At 37.9% G+C, this 25,346-nt stretch overlaps 1 protein-coding gene across 12 annotated transcripts in view; it reads left to right on the forward strand.

Annotated features, from left to right (window-relative positions):
- ANKHD1 (ankyrin repeat and KH domain containing 1) overlaps nt 1-25,346 on the forward strand; it is a 133,522-nt gene that overhangs the window by 13,748 nt on the left and 94,428 nt on the right. For 11 of the 12 annotated variants that reach the window (XM_075541656.1, XM_075541659.1, XM_075541655.1 and 8 more), the window contains exons 2-3: nt 14,837-14,990; nt 24,550-24,706. In XM_075541656.1, the coding sequence (XP_075397771.1) occupies nt 14,837-14,990; nt 24,550-24,706 (311 nt within the window). The remainder of the gene's footprint in view (nt 1-14,836; nt 14,991-24,549; nt 24,707-25,346) is intronic. The other variant, XM_075541658.1, reaches the window with a different exon arrangement.

Raw genomic sequence — 25,346 nt, forward strand, 5'->3', positions numbered from 1 at the left:
CTCACCCACCTCCAGCTCCCAAACACTATAGACCAGTTCTTCTCAACCTGTGGGTAGCGACCCCTTTGAGGGTAGCATGACCCTTTTACAGGGGTCACCTGATTCATCACAGTAGCAAAATGACAGTTATGAAGTAGCAACAAAAATAATTTTATGGTTGGGGGGGGTCACCACAACATGAAGAACTGTATGAAAGGGTCACAGCATGAGGAAGGTGGAGAACCTCTGCTCTAGACCATTCCCAATGTCATCTGAACTCAGCAATGCCAACTGCTGAGCATTCCATCTGTGGCATTAGAATCACAAATTCCAGGAGAGCACAGCGGTGTTCCAGTGTCTTTTGCTTTAAAAAACAGGGAATTTATGTACCCCCCCCCCCATAAAATAGAATTAGATTTGAATGCGCACAGGTGTTTTGTTTCTTTATGAAGAACCAATGTAAAGAGTCTGAAGGTTTGGGATGGAAGAAGTATTTGCAGAGCTATCAATGTCCAAATATTTTAAATAATAAAAGTGTTTTAGCCGTGGGAAAATGAAACGCTAGCCGTTGCTGAAAACTAGGGAGTGTAGTTGTGCTCTGGCTGTCATGGGTCACCGTGAGTCAGAATCCATGTCGTGACAAAGGGTTTGGTTGTTTTGAGGTTTGGCTATTCCGGATTATTGTATCTGCCCTTGTTCTCTTGCTGATTTTGCCTTCTGGAGAAGTGGCGGTGTTAGTCGCTGTCTAGTAGATTCCAGCTCATGGTCACCCCATGTGTGCAGAGTACTGCTGTTCCATACAGTTTCAAGGCTGTGGCCTTTTGGAAGCATATTGCTAGGCCTATTTCTTGAAGTGCCTTTGGGTACAAACCACTAACCTTTCAGCAAGTAGTAAAGCACTTAACCATTTTTAGCACATTTGGACTCCTTAGAAAGATGTAATACTGTTACTGCCTTCGAGTTAATTCTGGCTCTTAGTGACCCTATTGTAGGGCAGAGTGGAACTGCTCTGTAGAGTGGGTGTCTAAAGCTGCAAATCTTGATGGAGGCAGACTCACATTTTTCGCCGTGGAGTGGCTGGTGGGTTTGACTTGCTTAACGTTTATGTAGCATTCAAACTCTTTAACACTGCACCATCAAGGTCCTTTCAAGGACTTATTATATGGGAAATTTAGTATACTGTAGAACTTATAGTCATCCACAAAGATTACCCTTCACTTCTTTAATGACATTCTAGTTCTTAGGAATTTCTACCCTTCTGTACATGCTGAAGGAGCCTTGGTGGTGTAGTGGTTATGCATTGGGCTGCAGTTCTCATGGTTGGGAGTTCAAAACCGCCAGCAGCTCCACAGGGGAAAGACAGGGCTTTCTATTCCCATAAATAGTTACAGATTCCAAAACCCACAGGTGAGTCACCATGAATTGGTATAGACTCAATGGCAGTGTTTAGTTTGGTTTTTGGTATATGCTGAAGATAGATGGGGGGAAACCCATGTGATTTAAACTTGGGCTTTTTGCCAGGTTGCAGGAAAAGCAAGTTTTTTGTTTACCTTGCATCCCTTCCCCTGCAAAGCCTGGGCATATGTTTGCGAGAAGAAGGAAGCGATCTCAGTTGATTAGGGTAGTCGTAGTCTGAGTGCCTCCGGGGTTGCCTATGGTCTCCAACAAGAATTTGGACAGAATGTCTTTTTTTTTCTAAGATAATAAATGAATGGGTAAGTGGAATAAAATATAAAATACAGCAATTGGAGTTTTCATATCTGGGACCTTTTTTGTGTGTAGTTTGGATGAAAGTTCCATGCAACAGTTTGTACACATTTGTTTCTGTAAGATTGGTTACAATCCTGTTAGTGTATCAGTACTCTTCCCACTTCCTCTCTCAGTTCCCTCTTTCCTTATCCCCTTTTCCCTTTGGAGCTGTGTTTTTGGGCAAAAGCTGCCTTTTTGGTATGGTTGATTATTCTGATGCATACACTTCTCATGAGTGTTATTGTTTCACTTTATAGGCCCGTGTGTTGTTGTCTGCAAGATGATCCCAGGGGTGAATTCAGCTTCAGGTTTGAAGGGTATCTAAGGGCCAGTCTTGGGCATTTTATCTGTCTCTATCAGAACAGTAAGAAGTCTGTTGATGAATAATAAAGTCTTATTTATGATTTTTAAATCATGTTCTACATATTTCTCCCCTCTGTCTGGGGCTAGATCAGAGTGGTCCAGATGAGAGAGGTTGAGGGTGGTAGCCAGGCACCATGTACTTTTCCTGGTCTCAGGGTAGTGAAACCTGTTCATCCGTCCTTTGGACTAGTTGTTTTCTTGAGTCTTTGATTTTCTTCAGTCTTCTTCCCCCTGGGTGGGGAAAGTTGAGTATTTGTGTGTTAGATGACCCTTCACTAGCTTTTAAGATCCCAGTCACTATTCAGTATCTGGTATCACTTAACAGCTGCTTATAAGCGGTATGAATTCATTATATAAGTAACATATTTGTTTGGCACTCAAGCCAGTGTTATCACCTGTGTGGTTAAATTGCAAAAACAAATTGTGGGTGTCACCTATGAGACATTCCCAATTATGTTTGAAGACTTTTCTTTAGACTCTTTGACAACACAAGTCTATACTTTATTTTAGTGTCTGTGTTTTTTGTTGGGGGAGAGGAGCTTTACTGACAGTTAATATATTTTAGTCAGCAATGGATTTGACATATATCCTCCTCAACCAAAATTTAGAGGAACATAAATAGTATCTATTTACTATTTTGTATTATCTCTTTGTTCTAATCTGTTATAATTATTCATTCACTTTTTCAGTAGAAATCATGAGTTTAGTTTGAATTAGGGCCTCTTCATGAACACCCATTTTGCATAATAGGATTATGTCTCCCAGAGATTAGAGACCTCAGCAGTCTATTTAAGAATTCTCTTTGTTATTTTAGACTGGGTTGATTTATTCCAGTCACTCATTTAGAGCCTACCATTGTTAAACTTAGTGCTTGGATTTGGAATTATGGAGATGAAAAAATGTGGTTTCTCATCTGAAAGAGTTCAGTCTTTTCAGGAATATTTCAGGGAATGTGAAAAAAAAACCAAGGTAAATTATTCATTCAAATCATATTCATCCTCTTAAACTTCTTTAAGATTTTTAAAACTTATTTAAGATATTAATAAATTATATTTATTTGAGTGCTTCTACACATTGTACTTTTTAATTGTTTCATGGTCTCATGACAGACCATGATCCCACAGTCAATGTATGGCTCATGTTCACTGGGGTATACTCCCAAGGACATTGGTTGAGTATCTTAAATGGGCAATGAAATAGAATGAATCATGTAAAATGAAAAGATACATACATACCCATCAACACAAGACTACTGTTTATTTAACTTATAATTTTTTGTTGTTGTCGAGAATATACATAGCAGAACATAAGACACACACATTCCACTGTTTCTACATGTACAGTCTCACAGTGTTGATAACATTTTTTTGAGCTGTACAACCATGCGCACCTTCATCAGAGCGGGTCCTCTCATTAACATTAACTCACTGTCCCTAGGTTGCTCTCATCAATTTGATCTCATAGAAATAGGTTTTTTTTAAAAGGCAAGCATTTCTAGTAGTTAAACTAAACTATTCAATTTTAAGATTTCAGGATATTTTTGGTTTAAGGCTTACAGGTTATTTCCAAGCAGTAGTTTCAGAGGTCCATGCAGCCTCCAGTGACTCCAGAAAGTGTGGAGAATTTAAAGTTCCGTTCTTCATCTCCACCCCCCTTTTTAAAAAATTATTAAAATCAGGGTTCTTTAATGGAATCTTTGATAGAATAGTTCCGTAATGGGTGCAGGGAGCACTTAGCTAGTTCTTCTGGACTCATGATAAAGTGAGCAGTTAGTTACTCATTGAGGCAATTAGTGAATTGCCTCACATTCTATTTTCTGTTACTGATTCTCTTTCCTCTCGGTCCAGATGAATGGAAGCCAATTGTTGTGTCCTGGATGGCTGCTTACTAGCTCTTAAGGTCCAGACACTGCAACAAGCTAGGAGATGAATCAGAAGCACTAAACACATAATGAACTGAGATGCCCAATGAAACCATGACCCTAAACTTCCAAATCAAGGAGCCTAATCCCATGAGGTATTTGGTTGTACATAAGATACCTCAGCAGCTTGTACTATTTTCTTTTGGTCATTGTCAATTCAAATTTTTACCAGTGTGTAGCTTACCGACAGCAATTACATTGATCAGCTGTGTAACCATACACTAATACCCTTGATCAAAGCAATTTTTCATCACTACTTGCACTTCTTTTCCCCCTCATATGCTTTAATTTTTTTAATATCAGTGAGATCATATAATCATTTGTCCTTTTTTGGGTGGTTTATTTTGCTCCATGCAATGTCTTTAAGCTCCATGGATACTGTGGGGTTTATCAAGACTTCATTTCTCCTCTTGGCTGAGTAAATAATCCGTTGTACATATGTGCCACAGTTTGCTTATCTATTGGTGAGCAGTTCGTTTCTTCCTACCTTTTGCTTATTGTGAATAGTGACTGCAGTAAATACTGGTGTGCAAGTCTCTTTGAGTCTCTGCTTTAGGTCTTTGATGTGTGTGTGTGTGTGTGTGTGTGTGTGTGTGTGTGTGTGTATACCTTTAAGAGGAATTGCTGGGTTATATAGTAGTTCTATTTTTAGTTTTTTTGTGTAACTACATTTTCACACGGGCATTTTTGCATGTCTGCTAGCCATGGACAAGAGTTTAAATTTCCAAACATCTTCACCAATATTTGTTTTTTGTTTTAATCTTAGCCATCCTACCTATTTCCATTGAGTCAGTTCTGACTTGTAGCATTCGTAAATAATCTTAGATTTCCAAGACTATAAATTTTTATAATGAGCAGACAGCCTCATCTTTCTTCATGGACTTGCTGGTGGATTTGAATGGCTGACCTTATGGTTAGCAGCTCAGCACCTAACTCGTAGCACCATCATGACTCCTAGTGAGAGTGAGATGGTATCTCATTGTGGATTTGATTTGCTTCTCTCTGATGGCTGCATTGTACTCATTTTTTTTAGCAAGATCACAATTGCTCCTTTACACATTGGGCTGCTAATTTAATTGCAAGGTCATCAGTTTGAAACCACCAAGCCACTCCTTAGTAGAACAGGGCTCTCCTGTCAAGAATTACAGTGTCGGAAACTCACACTGCTTCATCACTATGAGTCTGCATCAACTCAATGGCAGTGAGTTTGGTTTGAAGGAAACCCTCCCAGAATCCTGTGCTTTAAGACATTCTGTATTTGGAGTCCCCTCTTCTGACATGTTAATCTCTTAGATATTTCTCCTTCACTTCTTTTCGCTGTCTACGAGGAGGCCTTCCAGCTGCCTACTATATGTTCCATAAGCATGTCAGGCTTACCAAATAAAAAACTGAACTCCTCCTTTCCCCTCCACCCCATTTATTTTCCTGCTATCCTTGCTAATGGCTGTTTTTTTCTAGTCAGAGATCTAGGAGCTCACCTTTGCTGCTACTTCTCACTAAACAGGGACTAAATTTGTAGATTTTCTCTCAGATTTTTCTGAACATCCTGTTCATCTCTCCTTTCACTGTATCTTTTCACCTTAAGTCAGGCCATCACCTTTCACCTGCATTATTGTAATAGTTTCTGGCTCTCTCCACTTCCCTATATTATATCTCCAATTCTTCATCTAATTGATTTGGGAAGAAATTCTCTAATGCCTGTTCAATCATGCCACTCCATGGACCAGCATTCTTCCATTCATTAGGCAAAGAATAAATCCAAATTCTTTGGGATATCATATAAGTTATTTAGAATTTGGCTCTCCTTGTTTTAACTTTATATTTATATTCCAACCATACTGAATTGCCACTGTTCCCTGAACATAGTAAGCTATGATATGCCTTGGTACATTTTTGCTCCCACTGCTTTACCTTCAAGAATTATTATTATCTGTCATATGCTGAGTACATATTGTGTCCACTCTACTAAGCTAAATGCTTACCTGTATGTTCTCAAGTAAACCTTATAATGACCATATGAGAAAGGCAATGTTATTTTCAACTTACAGAGGAGGAAACAAAAATTGAAGAGATTTTATGAATATAAAATCAAGAATATACACATTACAGCCTATATTAAAACCACTACAAGGCCGCTGTTACTATTGTGTGCGTCTCTTCCCCATCCTATAGGTACCTTCTTGCCCCAGAGTCGTCATCTTGATTTCCTCATTAGTTCCTTAATTGGAATTGACCAATTGAATGCCTGTATAGTAAGCACTTAATCCTTATGGAATGGATGCATGTGTAGTGTTTAGCATGTTCTGGTTACCTTTTAGTCTAAAGCAATTATAATAAATTTTGTATCAGTTTTGGGAGTAAGAATATAAGTTGGATAAACTGACCTTAATAGGAGTAGTAATAATATTAATAGTAAATAACAATGAGTATTTGCTCAACAGTTCACACATGTTAAGCACTGTTGTACAATATTTAGTGGTGTTATTTCACTTATTCATGATAAACCCTGTAAGATAGCTAGCTACTGCCATCCTTATTTGACAGCTCATGTAAAAGAATAAGAGAGCAAAACTAGTTAGTTAAGTTCACACTGAGTGGTGGGCTGGTTCTTAAGAGTCCTTGTGCTTAGTCACTGTGCTCTCCTCCCCTTATTGGTTATAAATAGAGGTTGATGGGTGTTTGAGGCTCTTATTAGTGAGTATTTCCTTGGAGTATTCAGTGTTTTAACTTCTACTTAGAATGATAAACAGAAGTCAAGACTTCTAACTTTCACCCTACTTATGATGATAGGGAAAATATACAGTAACTTTTCTTCTTTCAACACTAAAGATTTTCTTGGTCTTAGTTGCCAGGTACTTCATTCCTTGTGATATTTCTAAGGAGTATTTGAGCAATCTTTTTTCAAGTCTACGGTGGCATAAGTGTTTTGTATTTTGCTTTTGTTATTGTATATGTGCTACCTAGCAATGATGTTGCCAGAAGTTACTAAATATGATTTATCTGATCCGTAAGAACTCTGGTAAAGAGGCGTGAATGGACTGTTGCATTTCATTTGATTTTTAAAAAATGTTTTGTTTTCTCTGACAATACTATTATTGCAAAACTGCCATCTTAGAAGAGCAAAGGTAATCCTGTTTACTTCATTGGCTAGTATCTGTTGTAGTTATACTACATTATATAGAAGATTCACTTAGTTGGGTGTCATGACAAGGGAATGATCTTTAGAATCTTTAACGCATGGCTTCAGATCTCTACATGGCCATGTGACCCAAGACAAGTCACTTGCTTTTCTAAGTTTCAGGTGCTTAAAATGAAGATCTACTTCATTGAGTAAGTAAGATGGTCGAATGGAATAATATAAAAGGACTTTAACATTTAAAAAATCATTTTATTGGTGGCTTTTACAACTCTTATCACAATCCATCCATCCATCCATCGTGTCAAGCACATTTTCACATTTGTTGCCCTCATAATTCTCAAAACATTTGCTTTCTACTTGAGCCCTTGATAACTTATTTTCTCCCTCCCCGCTTACCCTTCCCTCATGAGCGCTTGATAATTTATAAATTATTATTATTTTCGCTGTCTTACGCTGTCCGATGTCTGCCTTCACCCACGTTTCTGTTGTCCAGGACTTTAACATTTTTGTGGAAACATTGAATTAAAAGATAATGAAAAAAAATCCACAAACTTCAAAGCTCTATGTATGTCCTAATTAATCTATAATTTAGCTCTAGGTTCTTATGTCCATTGCAATGGCAACACAGAAACAGACAAAGTCATGATTAAAAGGTTCACTAAAGAAGTTAATGAGTTGTAGTGCCAGAGAAATGCTCAGGATAGTTGTTTACCAAGACCTCTTACAAAGTTTCAGGTCCACTAATAAGCCCCCAAAGTGCATATCATTGTGTAAGCCTCAACTGAGAGGCTTTCAGCTCAAAGCTTTGTGGGTCGGCAAACCCAGCTCCCTGAATTAACTGCCCAGAGGCACTGCACTTTGCAAGCTGGCCTCCTGCACAGAAACGCTCAACTTGTTTGCTTGGTGGGTTGGGAAGCCCATCACTCTTCTATGCTTTGGCTCCTAGTTCTGCTGCTGCTCCTTTGATGGGATAGCTATTCTCTGGATCCAAGAAAGTCACTGAACAGGTATCTCCGGTCCAAAGAACGGACTCCACTCCTGCCTCTTGCTGGTCATGAGATCCTACCTCCTGCTTCTCAGAGGGCAAAGTTTATATAGAGCATGGTGCCACTCCAGGGAATCATTGACAATTACAAGTGAATCCTATCAGTATCCTCCCCCACCTTCTTCCCAGACTCATTCAGGGAGAGATCATTTGGTGTGAGTTAGAGACTTTGTTGGAAGAGCTACACTAAATAATTCACTGTACCTGCACCCCTTGTTTATGAAAAATGCTGATACATAAGAGGCATTTAATTGTATTCACTACAGGGCTGCTGTAAGACAAAAATCAATGGCTTAAAACAACAGAAATGTATTGTCTCAAAATTCTAGACACTAAGAGTCTAAATTCAGAGTCGGCAGGGTCATGCTCTCCTGAAGACTCTGGAGTCGCCCTTTAGCTTCTGGTAGACCCTTCTTGGTTTGTGGCAGCCTAACTCCAGTCTCTACCCCTATCTTTACATGGCACTGTGCACATAGCCATCTTCCCTCTGTGTCAGTTGTTACGTGGCTTTTGCCGTATGTGTCCCTGTGTCTCTTCTCTTTTAGTAAGGGCATCGTTCATAGTGGATTAGAGCCAACTCTAATCTGGTATGACCTCACATTAGCTAATTGCGTCTGCAAAGATGCTATTTCTAATTAAAATCACATTCATAGGTATAAGGTCTGGATGTCGATAGATAATTGATTTTACAGTTTAGAAATGAAGTTTTCATAGTTGAGCAAAATGGAGTTAATTTTTTTCAGCTTCAACTTACGATTCCCACTGCCATGGAGTCAATTCCAACTCAAAGGAATCCTGTAGGAGTGAGTAGAACTGCCGCCTTTGGGTTTCCGAGCTTGTAAATCTTTAAGGGAGCAGAAAGCTTTGCCACCTTTCTCCTGTGGAGTGGTGGAGGCTTCGAACCATGACCTTTTGGTCAGCTGCTTAATTAGGCAACCTGCCGGCCAGCAGTACCCCTTAATTTTAGACTTAGGGAAAGCAACACGGTTCTCTTTTGCTGTGTGAAACTAATGAATTTCAGAAATTATTTAAAATTCACTCCTAAAGTTTTCATTATTCTGAATTGGCAACTGTATGTTACTTTCTCCTTTAAAGAGAACTTTGGGGTGGACACTACTACTGAAACATTGGATTACTGTTTTTAAAAATTAATTTTATAATTGACACATCCTAGGGTTGTACAATCACCTTCTAGTTCTTTGTTGCTGTTGAGAGCATACACAGCATACATTAAACATTTCTATATGTACAGTTTAGTGACATTGAGTTATTAAACTAGTCTCACTTTGCTCTTTTGAGTTGCCCTTCACCTATTAATATAAATTCAGTGCCACCTAGGAGTTTGTCTAATCTTTTGGGTTGTTATTGTTGATTTGATTCTGCATAAAGACATACCTATGGGCTCTTGCAAGTTTGGTTCTAAGACCACCTTAAGAAAGTATTGCAGTAAAGCGAGTCACATCAGTTTGTTGATTCCCCGATGCGTGTGAAAGCTAGGTTGACATTAATGACACAAAGACAAGGAGTGAGCACATGCTTTGGGGAAAGCTGGCTCTGATAGGTTTGACCCAAATGTTTAACTCTGTAAAAAATACAGTAAACATAATTAAAATGCAATAAAATGATGCATAAGGATATGAGGTATGCCTGTATATAGATGTTAAAAGAGCACAGTGCTCAAGGCAGATATTCTTTATTAGTTAAACTGAACAATTGTTTAATTTTAAGAAGATTTACAGGGATATTTTTGGTTTAAGGTTTAAAATTTACCTCTAGGTAATAGTTTCACGGCTTCAGAAAGTCTGGGTTCTATGACAGTTTAAAATTCTGTTCTTCCCTCTTTTGATCGGGATTCTTCTATAGACTGATCAAACTGTATTGTTCGCCAGTGCCATCCAGTTCATTGAGTCTTGTGGCAAAAGAGGGAGCAACCAGCCATGCACTCCATTTCCTCCTGTTCCCCAGCTCCCTTCTTCCTCTGTTGCTCCAAGTAAATGGAGACCAGGTGTTTCTTGGATGGCCATCTGCAAACATGGAAGGCTTGGGCACTGCTGAAGGAACTGGGAAGTAGAGCACGGAACACTTTATTTGGCCAATTAACTGATATGTTCCATGAAATAATGGCCTGAAGCCTCCAAACCAAAAAAGCAAGTTCCATGAGGTGTTTGGTTGTACACAAGCAGCCTCAGCAGCCACTATTTTTTTTTTGTCACACTGTTGTCAATTCAACTTTACAGGTGGACAGTGTATTGACAGCAATTAATTGGCTTTGCAGCACTACCCACTCTTAATCAATGTGATTTTCCCATCACTATAGTCTGAAAATCAGTTGTAATGATACACTTTTTACAAAAAGAAATTGTTCATCTTATTTATTAATTAGCGTCTATAAAGGTTTTCCGCTACTTAGACTAGAAATCAATAGTAAGCCATCTCCATTCCAAAAATTGATCTAAGTACTAATTCTGACTTGAGGGCTACCGTTGGTGGAAACATGCTGGTCTACCCAAATACTCAAATAAGCTAAATACTCAAAACAAAGAAACAAACAAATCAAACTTACTACCCTTGTCTTGATTCTGACTTAAAATGATCCTGTAGAACAAAGTAGAACTGCCCTTGTGAGTTTCCAAGACTGTAAGTCCTTATGGGAGCAGAAAGCCTCATCTTTCTCTTGCTGAGACGCTGCTGGTTGCAGACTGCTGACTTTGCTGATAGCAGTTGGACATGTAACACACAACACCATGGTTCCTGTAGCAAACTTTTTTTTAATGTATGTTTACTTAAAATGTATATTTAATATTGTTATTTACCTTCTCATCATCACATCTGAGTTCTTTAAGGGAGCTTCCATTCTATTTTTGAAGAAGGTTGGTAAGGAGGAACAGTGTTAGTAAGGATTTAATTGCCCCTTGAGATTTTGCCTAACTCCAGTTGGAATACTTAGGATGACGACTATCCTTAAAGGCTACCGGAAACAAAATTTGTGCCTGTTAATGCATGATAATGTGTTAATATTTTTAAAATAAAATTTTTATAATGCCTAATAAAAGATATTTCATATCAAACATTCTCTCTTTGACTGAGGTTTGAGAACTTTGGCGGTGGTTTTAATTTGCTCTGGGGTAGTGTAACCACATGGCTGCCGTTATGTGCTGCCTAATTAATTCTGATTCCAACTCAGAAGCTTATAAACAAAAGTATGTATGCTTCTAGAGAATCTACCAACAAAACATATAATGCATACTTTATGGTACAATGCTCTTTTTTAATAATTTGTTTTCTTTAGTTAGCTGCCACTTTTTCTAGAAATACAGCCGTAGAAAAGGTGACAGCTAATAAATTTACATGTGAGATTTTATTATTTTAAAACCTAGAACATTAGTGTCTTTGAAGGCTTTAATTTGCATCATTGTTTACTTACCCAGCTGCTTTGCCAAATCAGTTTTGACTCTTACTCATGTGTGTCAAAGTAGAATTCTGAAGGGTAGGGGGAAGGCGGAGAGATGAGGGAAGGAAAAGGGAACCGATCGCAATGATCCACACATAACCACCAACAACCCCCTCTAGGAGAGGAATCTCATGTCCACTTTGTTGCCACACAGCATGATGGGTATGTTTTCACATACTCGAACCAGATTCCTTTGCCAGTCGGCAGTTTTGTAAGTGGCCCTTGAGATCACGTCAAATGTTATAATGGCACACTGGGCTTGGATAGAATAGCCATCTCTTTTTTCTTGGTGATAGTAAGTGCCTCTGATCTCTCTCTGCTGTTTAATTTCTTGTATTTCAGGAGATTGACTTAAAATATAACCTAATCCTGTAGTTAGTGTTTTCTTGTAAACCAACAGGTGCATAGTGCCCTTATAGGAACACTATGAGTCGCACTTGACTCAGTGGTAGTGAATTTGGTTTTTGAGTTATTAACATAACAGCCATGCATTCTGCCTCATATCATGTAAATTAGGGTCATAACTCATAGGATAATTATATCACCTCACAAAATGGAGGATAATTATATAATACTGAGAATCATGGCTTAGACAAATTAACATATTTTGGAGGATACACAATTCAATCCGTAACAGATGCGTTTTAAAGCATTCTCATACAAGATATAAAAAGAACAAATGAGGACCCACAAGTAAGCAGAGATAGAGGAAAGGAGATGTTAAACTATATGAAGACCGCCCAGGAACAGAAACTCGGAAGAGACAGACCTTCCTCTAGAGGTGACACCGATTGAACGCCTTCCCTTAGAGCCAGCACCTTGAAGTTGAACTAATAACCTCTTAAACTTTGAGAAATAAATTTCCGTTTGTGAAAGCCATCCATTTTTGCTATTTTTGTTGTAGCAACACTAGATGACTAAGGCAATCTTCAAGCCCATTTAAAAACATTTTATTCCCTTCATTAGCCAACCTCCTCCCTCATGTCAGACTGCCTCTTGAAGTTTTATGCATCCTTCATAGTCTATCTCAAGTGCTACTTCATGTGCAAATATTTTAGGACTTACTGGTGTGGTGGAAGTGATCCTCCTACAATAGTTGCTATTGTGACCCATCTAGTGATACTATAGGACACAGTAGAACTGCACCAAGGAGCTTCCTAAGCTATAACCTTCATGGGAGCATATGACTAGGACTTTTTCTTTGGGGAGGCCTGGTGTCCTAGTGGATTATGAGTTGAGCTGCTAACTGAAGGGCAGCAGTTTGAAACCACCAGCTGCTTCATGGGAGAAAGATGAGGCTTTATGGTCCTGAAAAGATTTGTAGCCTCAGAAATCTACAAGGACAGTTTTACTCTGCCCTATAGAGTCAATGTGAGTAGAAATCAACTTGCTAGCAGTGAGTTTGATTTTTGGGAACACTGATAGTTTTGAACTGCTGGCCTCCGGTTAGCTGCCATGGACTTAACTGTTGTACCCCGATAGTTGTAATATTTATTCTTTTTCGGGACCTTTAAAAATAGTTGGTGGAGTCTTTGTCTTCTTTCTTCTACATTTTTATCTTTTCCTGATGTTGGGTATGTAACAGGTCCTCAGTAAACATTGGAAGATGATTGGGAAGGAATTGGAAACCCTCAACTTGTATCTTAACAGTTGTTACATATATTTAGTCAAATCTATTTGTCTCCATAATATGAATCATACCACAGTAGATAAGTGTTTTCTCTAAAATACATATAAATACAACTTTAATAAAAATTACAGAATTGTCCCACTGGAGTGATGATTTCATCTCTTCTCCCAAGTAGCAGAGATGCATGCCTGCAAATGCCTAAGTAAAATCGTGGGGTTGCAATATGTTCAGTTTTGTACAAGCAATTAGTTACCTTTCAAGGCCACTGGAGAATCATTTATCTGTTGGCATGGATCTAGAATGACATCTTGTAATCACATGTTAAATTGTGTTGCAGCACAGGATTATTAGTTCTCAAGTCAACGATTTGTAATATAAAACTGTAGTACATCACTAGATGATAAAATAGCCCCAAGTTATCTTAACTTTACTCTGGTTACTCTGACAATATGGCCTAGCTTTGAAACTTGACTACCATTTATTAGCTGTGTGACCTTGGAGAAGTACTTTTCCCTTCCTGTTTTTTTATCTGTATCTGAATATGTTAACTTCTCAGGCTAGATGTATTTGTATCTTTTAGAGATATTTAGCTCTATAAATATGTACACATGAATATACAGTAGTGCTCCATATATTCACATTTACATATACTTATACAATACTTCTAACATATTTTATGGGTCAGCCTATTTTGAATCTTATGTTTTTCACCTAATTTTATGAATACTTTCTCATGTCATTCAATTTACTTTAAAGATATTTTCTTAAATGACTGCTTAGAAGGTCTATTATGTGAATGTACAAAATATTTTAACCAGTTCTCTATTTTCATTTTTTCCTGATTTTGGAATTTCATTATTAAAATGAGCATCTTTGCACATTAATTTTTGTCTTGCTTTCATATCTATATATATATATACTTTTTGTGGTAGTTTGAGTGAAAGTTTATATTCCCCCCCCCACACACAATATTGGTTGCAATCCTCTCAATATTTCAACAAGTTTGACTGAATGCCTATTGTGTAACAGGTATTCTTTAACCAAGTGATAAAGCAGTGAACAAACAGGCCTTGCTCCTAACCCTATGGAGCTTTCTTGTTTATAGGCCTCCAGATAGTTGGCTGTGTTTTAAATATATTATATTTATGGGTCAGGTTTGAATAAATTGTTTAGAGGCAAATGAAAAAGCAATTCCTTAAGCTATTTATGCTGTGAAGTCTTTTTAACTAGTTGATTCTGTATACATTTTTCTAGAAAATATGTTCATGTACTCATTTCATTTTAAAAAATTGTTTTTCAGGCTCTGTGCTAGGCACAGAGGATACAATGCACCCAGGAAATTTTAGCCTAGTGTCTGGATTACAGGTTAGTCATGTCTGAAGATAAGCAGATAGGTTCTGAGGTACTCTCTCAAAGTCCCTTCCCAAAGCCCCATATTTCTATAATAGTTTATTTGGTTATGTTAAAATTTTTAATTAAAAGTCATAACACCTTAAATTGCAGTTTTTCTAGCCATACTGATATATTTCATGGGTATTGCATCTTTAATTCACAAACAGGTTGAATCATTTATTTTGGACCAAGAAGATCTGGATAACCCAGTGCTTAAGACAACGTCAGAGGTATTTTTATCAAGCACTGCAGAAGGGGCAGACTTACGCACTGTGGATCCAGAGACGCAGGCACGGCTAGAGGCATTGCTGGAAGCAGCAGGTACCTCGTTTTTGTTTGCTCCTTTTAATCTTCTAGAAGGGTCTAGATGTCTATATAAAATTATACAAGAATACCCAAACGTTTTATAATATTTGAAAACTGTAAATTTTATTATGTATATTTTTATTCCTCCTAGAGGAAGTAATGCACATTTCGTGTTACAAAGATTCTTGTTTCACTGTTTTCAATGAGTGATTTCTTGCACAGCATATTTTTAAAAAACATTTTATTGGGGCCTCATACAACTCATCACAATCCATACATCCATCCATTGTGTCAAGCACATTTGTACAGTTGCCATCATCATTCTCAAAACATTTGCTTTTTACTTGAGCCCTTGGTATCAGCTCCTCATTTTTCCCCTCCCTCCCCGCTGCCCCTCTCTTATGAACCCTTGATAATGTATAAATTATTATTTTGTCATGTCTTACATTGTTCGACGTCTCCCTTCACCCACTTCTCTGTGTTGTCCATTCCCCAGGGAGGGGGTTATATGTAGATCCTTGTAATTGGTTCCCCCTTTCTACCCTACCCTCCCAACACCCTCTCGGTATCGCCACTCTCACCACTGGATTCATCCATCCTGGATTCCCTGTGTTTCCAGTTCCTGTCTATACCAGTGTACATCCTCCGGTCCAGCCAGATTTGTAAGGTAGAATTGGGATCATGATAATGAAGGGGGAGGAAGCATTTAGGAACTAGAGGAAAGTTGTATGTTTCATCATTGCTTCATTGCACCCTGACTGACTCGTCTCCTCCCCACAACCCTTCTCTAAGGGGATGTCCAGTTACCCACAGATGGGCTTTGGGTCCCTACTCTGCACTGTCCTTCATTCTCAATGATAAGATTTGTTTTGTTCTTTGATGCCTGATACCTTATCCCATTGACACCTCGTGATCATACAGGCTGGTGTGCTTGCACAGCATTTTTTTTTCAGTCATTAGATAATCATTTAGTTATCAAGGAAAACTTAATGATTATCAATTATATTATAAAATGAGAATACTATTGAGAATTCTGACTCATGGTGGACCCTGTATGTGTTACAGTCTAACTGTCATAGCTGATTTTTTTTTTAGTTTCTCAAAGGAAGAATGCTTTATTCTTTTTTTTTCTTCCTTTTTTTACATTTTATTAGGGGCTCATACAACTCTTATCACAATCCACACATATACATACATCAATTGTATAAAGCACGTCTGCACATTCCCTGCCCCAATCATTCTCAAAGCATTTGCTCTCCACTTAAGCCCTTTGCATCAGGTCCTCTTTTTTTTTTCCCCTCCCTCCCCACTCCCCCATCCCTCATGTACCCTTGGTAATTTATACATTGTTATTTTGTCGTTTCTTTCCCTGATTTAAAATAAATAAATCACTAGGCTTGTCTTTTGAGGTACCTCTGGGTGAACTTGAACTCTCAGCTGTTTTCTGTCATCATCTGAGTGGATTAACTCTTTGCACCACCCAGAGACTCTAGTTGCTATTAGTAAGCCATTTAAATATGAAGGTGGTTGTGAAATTTGACTAAAATATGAAGGGGCTTCAAAAAGTTCATTGAAAAAAAAGAATGAAATGTGGATTTTTAAAACTCCTTTGCATATGATGCTTTGTCAACTTCTTGTCCTAAGAAGCAGAGATAAAACTAATGTATGTGCAGTTTGTTGTACTGTGTGGCTTGTCTGTCACGATGATACTGGAGGCTATGAATCTGGTATTTTAAATACCAGCAGGGTCACCCAAAGTGAACTGGATTCAACAGAGTTTCCAGACTAAGAACAGACTATGGTGAAGGAATACGTTGTCCACTTTTAAGGAATTGGACACTGAGAAACTTATGCATAGCAGTTGAACATTCTCCCAGGCACTAAGAAACTCATGAATAACAGTGGAACATACTGTCAGATATACTGCCAGAAGATGAGCCCCTGAGAGGTGAAGGCATTGAAACTATGCCTGGGGAAAAACTACCTTTTCAAAGTAGTGGACCATAGTGATGTGGGTGGAGTAAAGTTTTGGGGACCTTCATTATCTGATGGGCACAACTCAAAATGAGAAGAACTAACCTCCAAATATCTACTGGAACTTGGAATGTACACAGTATGAATCTAGGAAAATTTGAAGTGATCAAAAATGAAATATTCATTAGTGATCTGAAATGGAGTGATATTGGACATGTTGAATCAGAAAATCCTATGGCTTACTATGCCAAGAGTGACATAATCATGAGATATGGCATTGCATTCATGGTCCAAAAGGACATTCAAGATCTGTCTTGAAGTACAATGCTGCCTGGCATAGGATACTACCTAATACGCATACAAGGAAATCCAGTCAATAAAACTATTAATATTTACCCACCAACCATTACAGGTAGTGATGAAGAAGTTGAATTCTACCACTTCAGTCTGAAATTAATCAAACATGCAATCAAGATGCATTGATAATTATTGGTGATTAGAGTGCAAAAGTTGGAAATACAGAGGAAGGTTATAGAAGTTGGAGAATATGGCCTTGGTGGTAGAAACTTAACTGGAGTTTGCATAATAGAATTTTACAAGACTAATGATTGGTACATAGCAAGTACTTTATTTCAACAACACAAGCAATGACTGCACATGTGAACTTCTCCAGATTGAATACACAAAGATCATACTGACTACGTCTCTGAGAAAAAAAATTTTTGGAGAAGTTCAATATCATCAACCAAAATAAGGCCAAGGGCTGACTGGAACCAGACCATCAATTGCCCGTAAGTTCAAATTGAAGTTGAAGAAAATGAAAACAAATCCAGGAGAGCCAACATAAGACCTTGAATATATTCCACCTGAATTTTGAGAACATCTCATGAATAGATGTGATTAATTGAACACTAATGACAGAAGACCAGAGGAGCAGTGGGACAACATCAAGAACATAATATAACAACAGCAACAGAACATAATACATGAAGACAGTAAAAGGTCATTGAAAAGACAGGAGAAAGAACAGATCAAAGTGGATGTGGGAAAAGACTGAAACTTGCTCTTAAATGTAGAGTAGCTAAAGCAAATGGATCAACTGATAAGGTAAAAGAGTTGAACAAAAAGCTTCAATGTGCAAAGACTTGGAGTTCAAAAGCCAAAAAGTTAGGACACCCTCATCATCTATTATCGCCCAAGCTTAAAAGAACTGAAGAAAAACACTGGAGACTCGGGTTGCAATATTAAAGGAGCAAAATATTGAATGATGTAGGAAGCATCAAAAGAAGATAGAAAGAAAAAAATAAAAGAACAGAGTCACTGTATGAGGGGGTGCCCCCCACAAAAAAGATGCTCTTTTTTTTTTCATGTGAGAGGGATAGTACATTTGGAGTTCTCCCAATTTTCTATTTAGAGGTTTTGAAAAGATAACGTAAAGGTGTGCGACTAAAAAGGCCTGATTGGTGGCAGACGGGAACTGGTTTTGCCACCTCGATAATTCATATGTTTGCACAGCCATCTCAGTGAGCCAGTTTTTGGCAAAAACCAGCAATGCCGCTCTTGCCCCAGGCACCTTTATCATCTGACCTCACTTCATGCTAGTCCTTTTTGTTTCTGTGAATGAAGAGAGACATGAAAGGACAGTGATTTGACCATGTAGAAGAGGTGAAGAAAAAAGAGGGAGGTGTTCTCAGCCATTCCAACAGATGAGTTTAAAATACGTTTCCAAGAATGGAATCACAGATATGACAAATGTGTTAAGTGTAATGGAGAGTACTTTGAAGGTGGTAAGGTTGTTTTATTAAAAAAATTTAAATATGTGGCTTTGAAAAAAAAAATCCTTTTTTTTTTCTGGTCCTCATATCAAAAAGAACTAACTGATACTCAGCCTTGTGATCAAGGACCAATTGTACTAAAGGAAGAAGTCTCAACTGCACTGAAGGCATTAGCTTAAAACACGGCTCCAGGAATTGATGGAAGACTAATTAAAATAATTCAACAAGCTGATGTAGCTCTAGAATCACTTGCTTTTCTGGCCAACCAACTTGAAGAGATTCATATTTGTACCCATTCCAAAGAAAGATGATCCAATAGGATGTCCAAATTGTAGTAGAACAATATCATTAATATCACATTCAAGAAAAAAAATGCTGAAGGTCATTTAACGTGGTTGCAGCAATATATTGACAAGGAGCTGCCAGAAATTCAGCCCGGGCATTGAAGAGGACAAGGAACAAAGAATATAATTGCTGAAGTCAGATGGATCTTGGCTGAAATCAGAGAATACCATAAAGATGTTTACTTGTGTCTTGTTGATTATACAAGGCACTTCACTGTGGATCATAAGTAACTATGGATAGCACTGAGAAGAATGGGAATTGCAGAGTGCTTCATTGTGCTCATGTGGAAATTGTACGTCGGTCAAGAGACAGTTGTTTGAGCAGAACATGAGAATACTGCATGTTTACAACCAAGAAAAGGTGTCAATGTTGTAGCCTCTCACCATATATATTCACTCTGTATGCTGAGCAAATCGTCAGAGAAGCTGGGCTCAATGAGGGCTTATTAATAACATGCCATTTGCAGATGACACACCTTGCTTATTGAAAGTGAGGGGTCTCGAAGGACTTGATGATGAAGCCTTCAATATGGATTACAACTCCATGTAAAGAAAACCCAAATCCTCACAGCTGCACCAATAAGATAATATGATAAATGGAGAAAAGATTGAGATTGTCAAGGTCTTCACCTTGCTTGGATTCACAAACTTTGCTCATGAAAGCAGCAGTCAAGAAATCAAATGGTGCGGTGCATTGGATAATCTCCTGCACAAGATCTAATTAAAGTGTTGACGAGCAAGGATGTCACTTGCTAAGTGTTCCTGACCCAAGCCATGCTATTTTCATTTGCTTCCGATTCATGTGAAAGTTGGACATTGAATAGCAAAGACCGAAGGAGAATTAATGCATTTGAATCATGTGATGGCAAAAAATACTGAAAGTACCATGAACAACCAAAAGGACAGACAAATTTGTCTGGAAGAAGTGCAGCCAGAATACTCCGTAGACATGAGAATGGCAAGACTACAACTCAAACGTACTTTGGACATGTTGTCAGGAGAGAGCAGTCCCTGGAGAAGGTCATCATGCTTGACAAAATGAAAGTTCATTATAAAAGAGGAAGACTTGACCAGATGGATTGACACTGTGGCAGCAACAGTGGGCTTCACCATGACAGCAGTTGTGAACATGGCACAACACTGGGAAATGTTTCATTCTTTTGTACGTTGGGCTGCTGTGAATCGAACCTGATTTGATGACACCTAACAACAACATACACACATCACTGCCTTATTTTGTGCAGCTTGTTCTCTATTTGCTGTACAAAATTTTTATTATAGTATCATGAAAGCTTTTTTACTCCTAAAATACTTTTAAGAAATTTATTAACCTCTTCTAATTTCTGTGTGTAGTATTTGACTTTGTTCACATTGGCATTCCTTTTATCTACTTATTTAATATAAATATATATGTATGCTTTACCCATAGAAGAATTTAATCTAGAAGAATTTCCTTTTTTTTTTTTAAACGGTGCCTAAACACTTAACCAGAATGGCATATGTACTTCTTATCTAAGGGCGTTAAAACACAGAAAATTCAAAAGAAAACGTTTTTTAAAGCATAGGAACCTTTACTAACCTTTACTAAGTCTGGGAGTGCTTTAATTAATACATAATTTAATACATTTTTGTGAGTTTTCTCGTTGTAATTTGGGGGATATACTGCATAAGGCTCCTGAAGTGAGAACACTGTAGCCACCCTCTTGTTTTCTCTCCCACCCTAGCCCCTCAACCCCAGAACTTTACATTTACAGTAAGTCCCAGGTTATAAATGTTTGACTTGCTGGTGAAATATATCTGCCCTCATTTTGAAATGATTGAATGAATCCCAACAACTTCTTCTCCACAATTACGTGAACCTGTAAGACAGTAAAACTGCCCCTTAGGGTTACCAAGGCTGCTAATCTATGGAAGCACACTGCCACATCTTTCTTCCAAGGAGCAGCTGGTGGAGTCAAACATTGACCTTTCAATTAGTCCAGCATTTAATCCACTGTACCACGAGGCCTCTTTCTTATATGAAACACTTTCTTACATGATTCTGACTTATAGTGACCCTACTAAAAAACCCATTGCCTTTGAGCGTTTTCTCATGCATAAACTTACTTCCATCGAGTCAATTTTGGCCCATATGACCCTGTAGGGCAGAGTAGAGCTGCCCTTTAGGCTTTTGAGGCTGTAAATCTTTATTGGTGCAGAAAGCTTTGTCTTCCTCCCATGGAGTGACTGGTGGCTTTAAACTGCTGGCCTTGTGGTTAGCAGCCCAATTGCAAACCCACTCAGCCAACAGGGCTAACTCACAGCGACTCTTAAAATCCATTACCATAGAGTGTTTTTCAAGTTAGTAGAATTCTTCCATAAGGTTTTAGAAACCACATTTTTGCAGGAAGAAACAACCTCTTCTTTTTCCCTTGCAGCAGATAGGTTTAAACTGCCTAATTTGTGACCAACAATTCAAAACTTACTCCACCAAGCCACCAGGACTCCTTCAACCCTATTAGCTAACCTCACTTCCCTTGAGTCAATTCTGACTCATAATTTCAAAGACTGACTCTTTATAGAACAGCTAACCTCATTTTTCTCCGATTGAGCAGCTCGTGTATTTGAAATGCTGACATTGCTGTTAGCAGCCCACTGAGTAACCAGAAGGGTTCTTAATGACTCTTTAAGGCTAAATAACTACCGTTTGTACCCTTTTCAAATTAATTACAAATTTAGTATGAATACATTCTTGGGAATTGATCTTATTCAAAATCTGGAGACTGCCTGTATTTTGCCTAGAGCAGAGAGAAATATGGAGGAAGGAAAAGGTGTTTCCCTTTCCCAGGCTTCTCTGGATCAATTTCCCTTTCCTTCCAAAGTTTAAGCTTTGTTTACTGTCCCTGATGGCCTGTAGTGGTTACCAGTTGGGCTGCTAATCTCAAAGTCAGCAGTTTGTAACCACCAGCCACTCCTAGGGAGATAGATGAGATTTTTTACTCCTTTAAAGATTTACAGTCTCAGAAACCCACAGGGCCAGTTCTACTCTGACCTGTGAGTCAGAATCAACTGGATGACAGTGAGTTTGTTTTGTCTATTTGTGTTTGGTTTCTCTGATTTGGACTGGTATTTCCTTCCTCTGAATACTACTCCATGACCACTGATTAAGGGTTTTAGACTTACTTCTCTTTTTAGAGACCCTCATGATTCTCACTTAATCCTGGCTTTTCTGTTTCATTAAGCACCTTTCTTCGACTTTTTCCTTTTTGATTCTGAGTAAATCTGGCATTTTAAAGCCTCTTAAGCATCTAAATGCTTTTAGAGTTGCTTTTTTCGATACCTATATTATTAAACAATAAACCTTGAAAATAATGTCTTTCGCTCTGATTATTTGAACTGTAATTATTGTTGGATATGATATATAGCCAAAGAAATGGTCAGATAGCCTTAAAAATGGTTTGGCTCCTTTCTAAGACCAATACAAGTCAGTTGTTTAATGAACACTTACATATTATACTTCAATGTTTTGTTTTTTACTTCAGTGTTTTTAATACATGTCTAGTTTCTCTACTTTTTAGAGGAATTTTTAGCCACATGTTTTTAGTTATGGGACTGTGCTAGATGTTATTAGCTCTTCTTAAGGACTTTTTTTGTCTAAACTTTTTGTTGAGAATTAGATGGTCTATGGAAGAGATAGATCATCAGTTTTACATTCAACAGTTTATACACATTTTGTTTCAAATCATCCATTTCAGTTCTCTCAAAGTACCATCACTCATCTCAGTTTCTCTCAGTGTTTCCTGTTTCCATTTCTCCTTCTAACACTCTGTCCTTGGGTAAGTGCTACCATTTTATCTTAATTAGTTGATTATTCTAACATTATGGTGCATTCAGTTCAATGCTATTCATTGTCTTGTAGGGCTCTGGCCTACCAATAAACTTGGTCTCTTTTGTGATGATTTTAAAAGCAGTTGGTAGTAAATAGAGGATGATTCATTTTTTTACACTATTTAAACTGAATCAAAATTATATTGAAAGTATTTTTTCTTTGAGATTCCTAGAGATAATTAATATTTTAAATCACATACAAGCAGACCTTAAAAAACTTCTTTCCTAAATCACAAATATCATACATAATACACACTATCATTTTTTAAAAGTAGATTTATGTTCATAAAAAATGTTATACGTCCCTTTTTCATTTCATTTGTTGTGGGCATGCTTCTTTGACAGTGTATGTTGATCTTTCTCCTTTTAAATGTTTCGATAACGTTCTGTTACATGAATGTACCATAATTAACCAAACTATTTCTTGCTGAGGAATATTTAAGCTACTTACAAGTTTCAGTGCCACGGATGCTTAGTCTCTATCCTTTCAGAACTTTACTCCCTTGGGCAAGCATCTTTTAGGACACATTTCTAGAAGATGGCATTACTGGGTCAAAGGATATTTGCATTTAAATTTGACAACTGTGGTCAAATTGGTCCCCAGAGTTCTGTGCCAGTGTTCATTTTTATCAACAGTTCTTAGGGTGCCTCGCATTTCAATTTCAATGTTTTTTTTATTCTTACAGGAAAATATTTTACCATTTTAGTTTGTATTCATCATAGTTGCATGGATGGCACTTTATAAAAGATGCTAGGACTTTTTAAAAAGTTTCCTAACTCTTATGGACTTTGGGAAAATGCTGCCCTTTTGATCTCAAATGGTTGCTTTTTTTAAGATGCGCGTACATCCTTAGTGGTACTGTCATCCTTACAAAGATTTATTCTATGGCTGAGAATAATAGCTGTGGGGCTGTATTCCTTTTCAGACCTGAAAGATGACTAAAGGCCGTAGTCTGCGGGTTCCGCCAATCTCTGTCCAAGTAGTAAACCTGGCCTTTTTTATTATTTTGAATTTTGCTCGCCATTTAAAACAAAAAGATTTATTGTCAACTTAGATATCTTGACAGGCCTATTAAATTTTAGGATAGGAATTATGCATTATTCCCCACCTCCCCTGCACATAATAAACATTAAATGTATGAGTGAATTATCTTAATATGTTGCCAACGAAGATGGTCGTAGCAGATATTTGGCCAAAGGAAGAAACCTTGAGAGTGCTTGTCATGCTACTACAGAATATCCCCTTCGTTACTACTCCAGCGGATGTACCCAGATTGGTCCTGGAGATCTACAGTATAATTATGGACTTTTGAAATAAATCTCATCCATTTGATACAATGAGCATCAGATTAAGTCATATTTGGGATGACTCAGAAGGAAATTAGTGTTATGTAATTTTAAGGGTAGAAAGACTAAAGGCTGGGGTGATTGATTATAGCTATAGTCTTGGACATTAGAGCAGAATTGAAATGATCAATGTAAGACTGCCGGCCCTATGTTTGGAGACTATGCTATTTCTTTGCAGCAGATAAATTTTTTTTTAATGTAACTACAATTTGTACTTGTATGTTCTTTCTTCCCTTGTGCTACCTGATTGATTGACATGCACTGAAGGAATTGGCAAATTGTCCACAGCTGACGGTAAAGCTTTTGCAGATCCTGAGGTGCTCCGGAGACTGACATCCTCAGTTAGTTGTGCACTGGATGAAGCTGCTGCTGCACTGACACGGATGAGAGCAGAAAACAGCCAAAATGCAGGACAAGTAGACACGTATGTGTTTGAACTGACTTTTGCTGGGCATTATACATTTTCTTTTTTTAATTTTTTAATTTAATAAATCTTTTTATTGGGACTCATACAACTCTTATCACAATCCATACATACATCAATTGAGTAAAGCACCCTTATACATTAAACATTTTTTTTTTTTAACAATTTATTGGGGCTGATACAATTCTTTACACAGTTCATACATATACATACATCAATTGTATAAAGCACATCTGTACAGTCTTTGCCCTAATCATTTTTTTTCTCTTTTCTTCTTTTACATTTTATTAGGGACTCCAACAACTCTTACCACAATCCATACATATACGTACATCAATTGTATAAAGCACATCCATACATTCCCTGCCCCAATCATTCTCAAGGCATTTGCTCTCCACTTAAGCCCCTTGCATCAGGTCCTCTTTTCCCCCCCGACCCTCCCTCCCCTTTCCCCCCTCCCTCATATGCCCTTGGTAATTCATACCTCGTTATTTTGTCATATATTGCCCTATTCGGGGTCTCCCTTCCCCCCTTCTCTGCTGTCCCTCTCCCAGGGAAGAGGTCACATGTGGATCCTTGTAATCAGTTCCCCCTTTCCAACCCACTCACCCTCCACTCTCCCAGCATCGTCCCTCACACC

Source organism: Tenrec ecaudatus, chromosome 2, assembly GCF_050624435.1.
Source record: "Tenrec ecaudatus isolate mTenEca1 chromosome 2, mTenEca1.hap1, whole genome shotgun sequence".
NCBI lineage: Eukaryota > Metazoa > Chordata > Mammalia > Afrosoricida > Tenrecidae > Tenrec > Tenrec ecaudatus.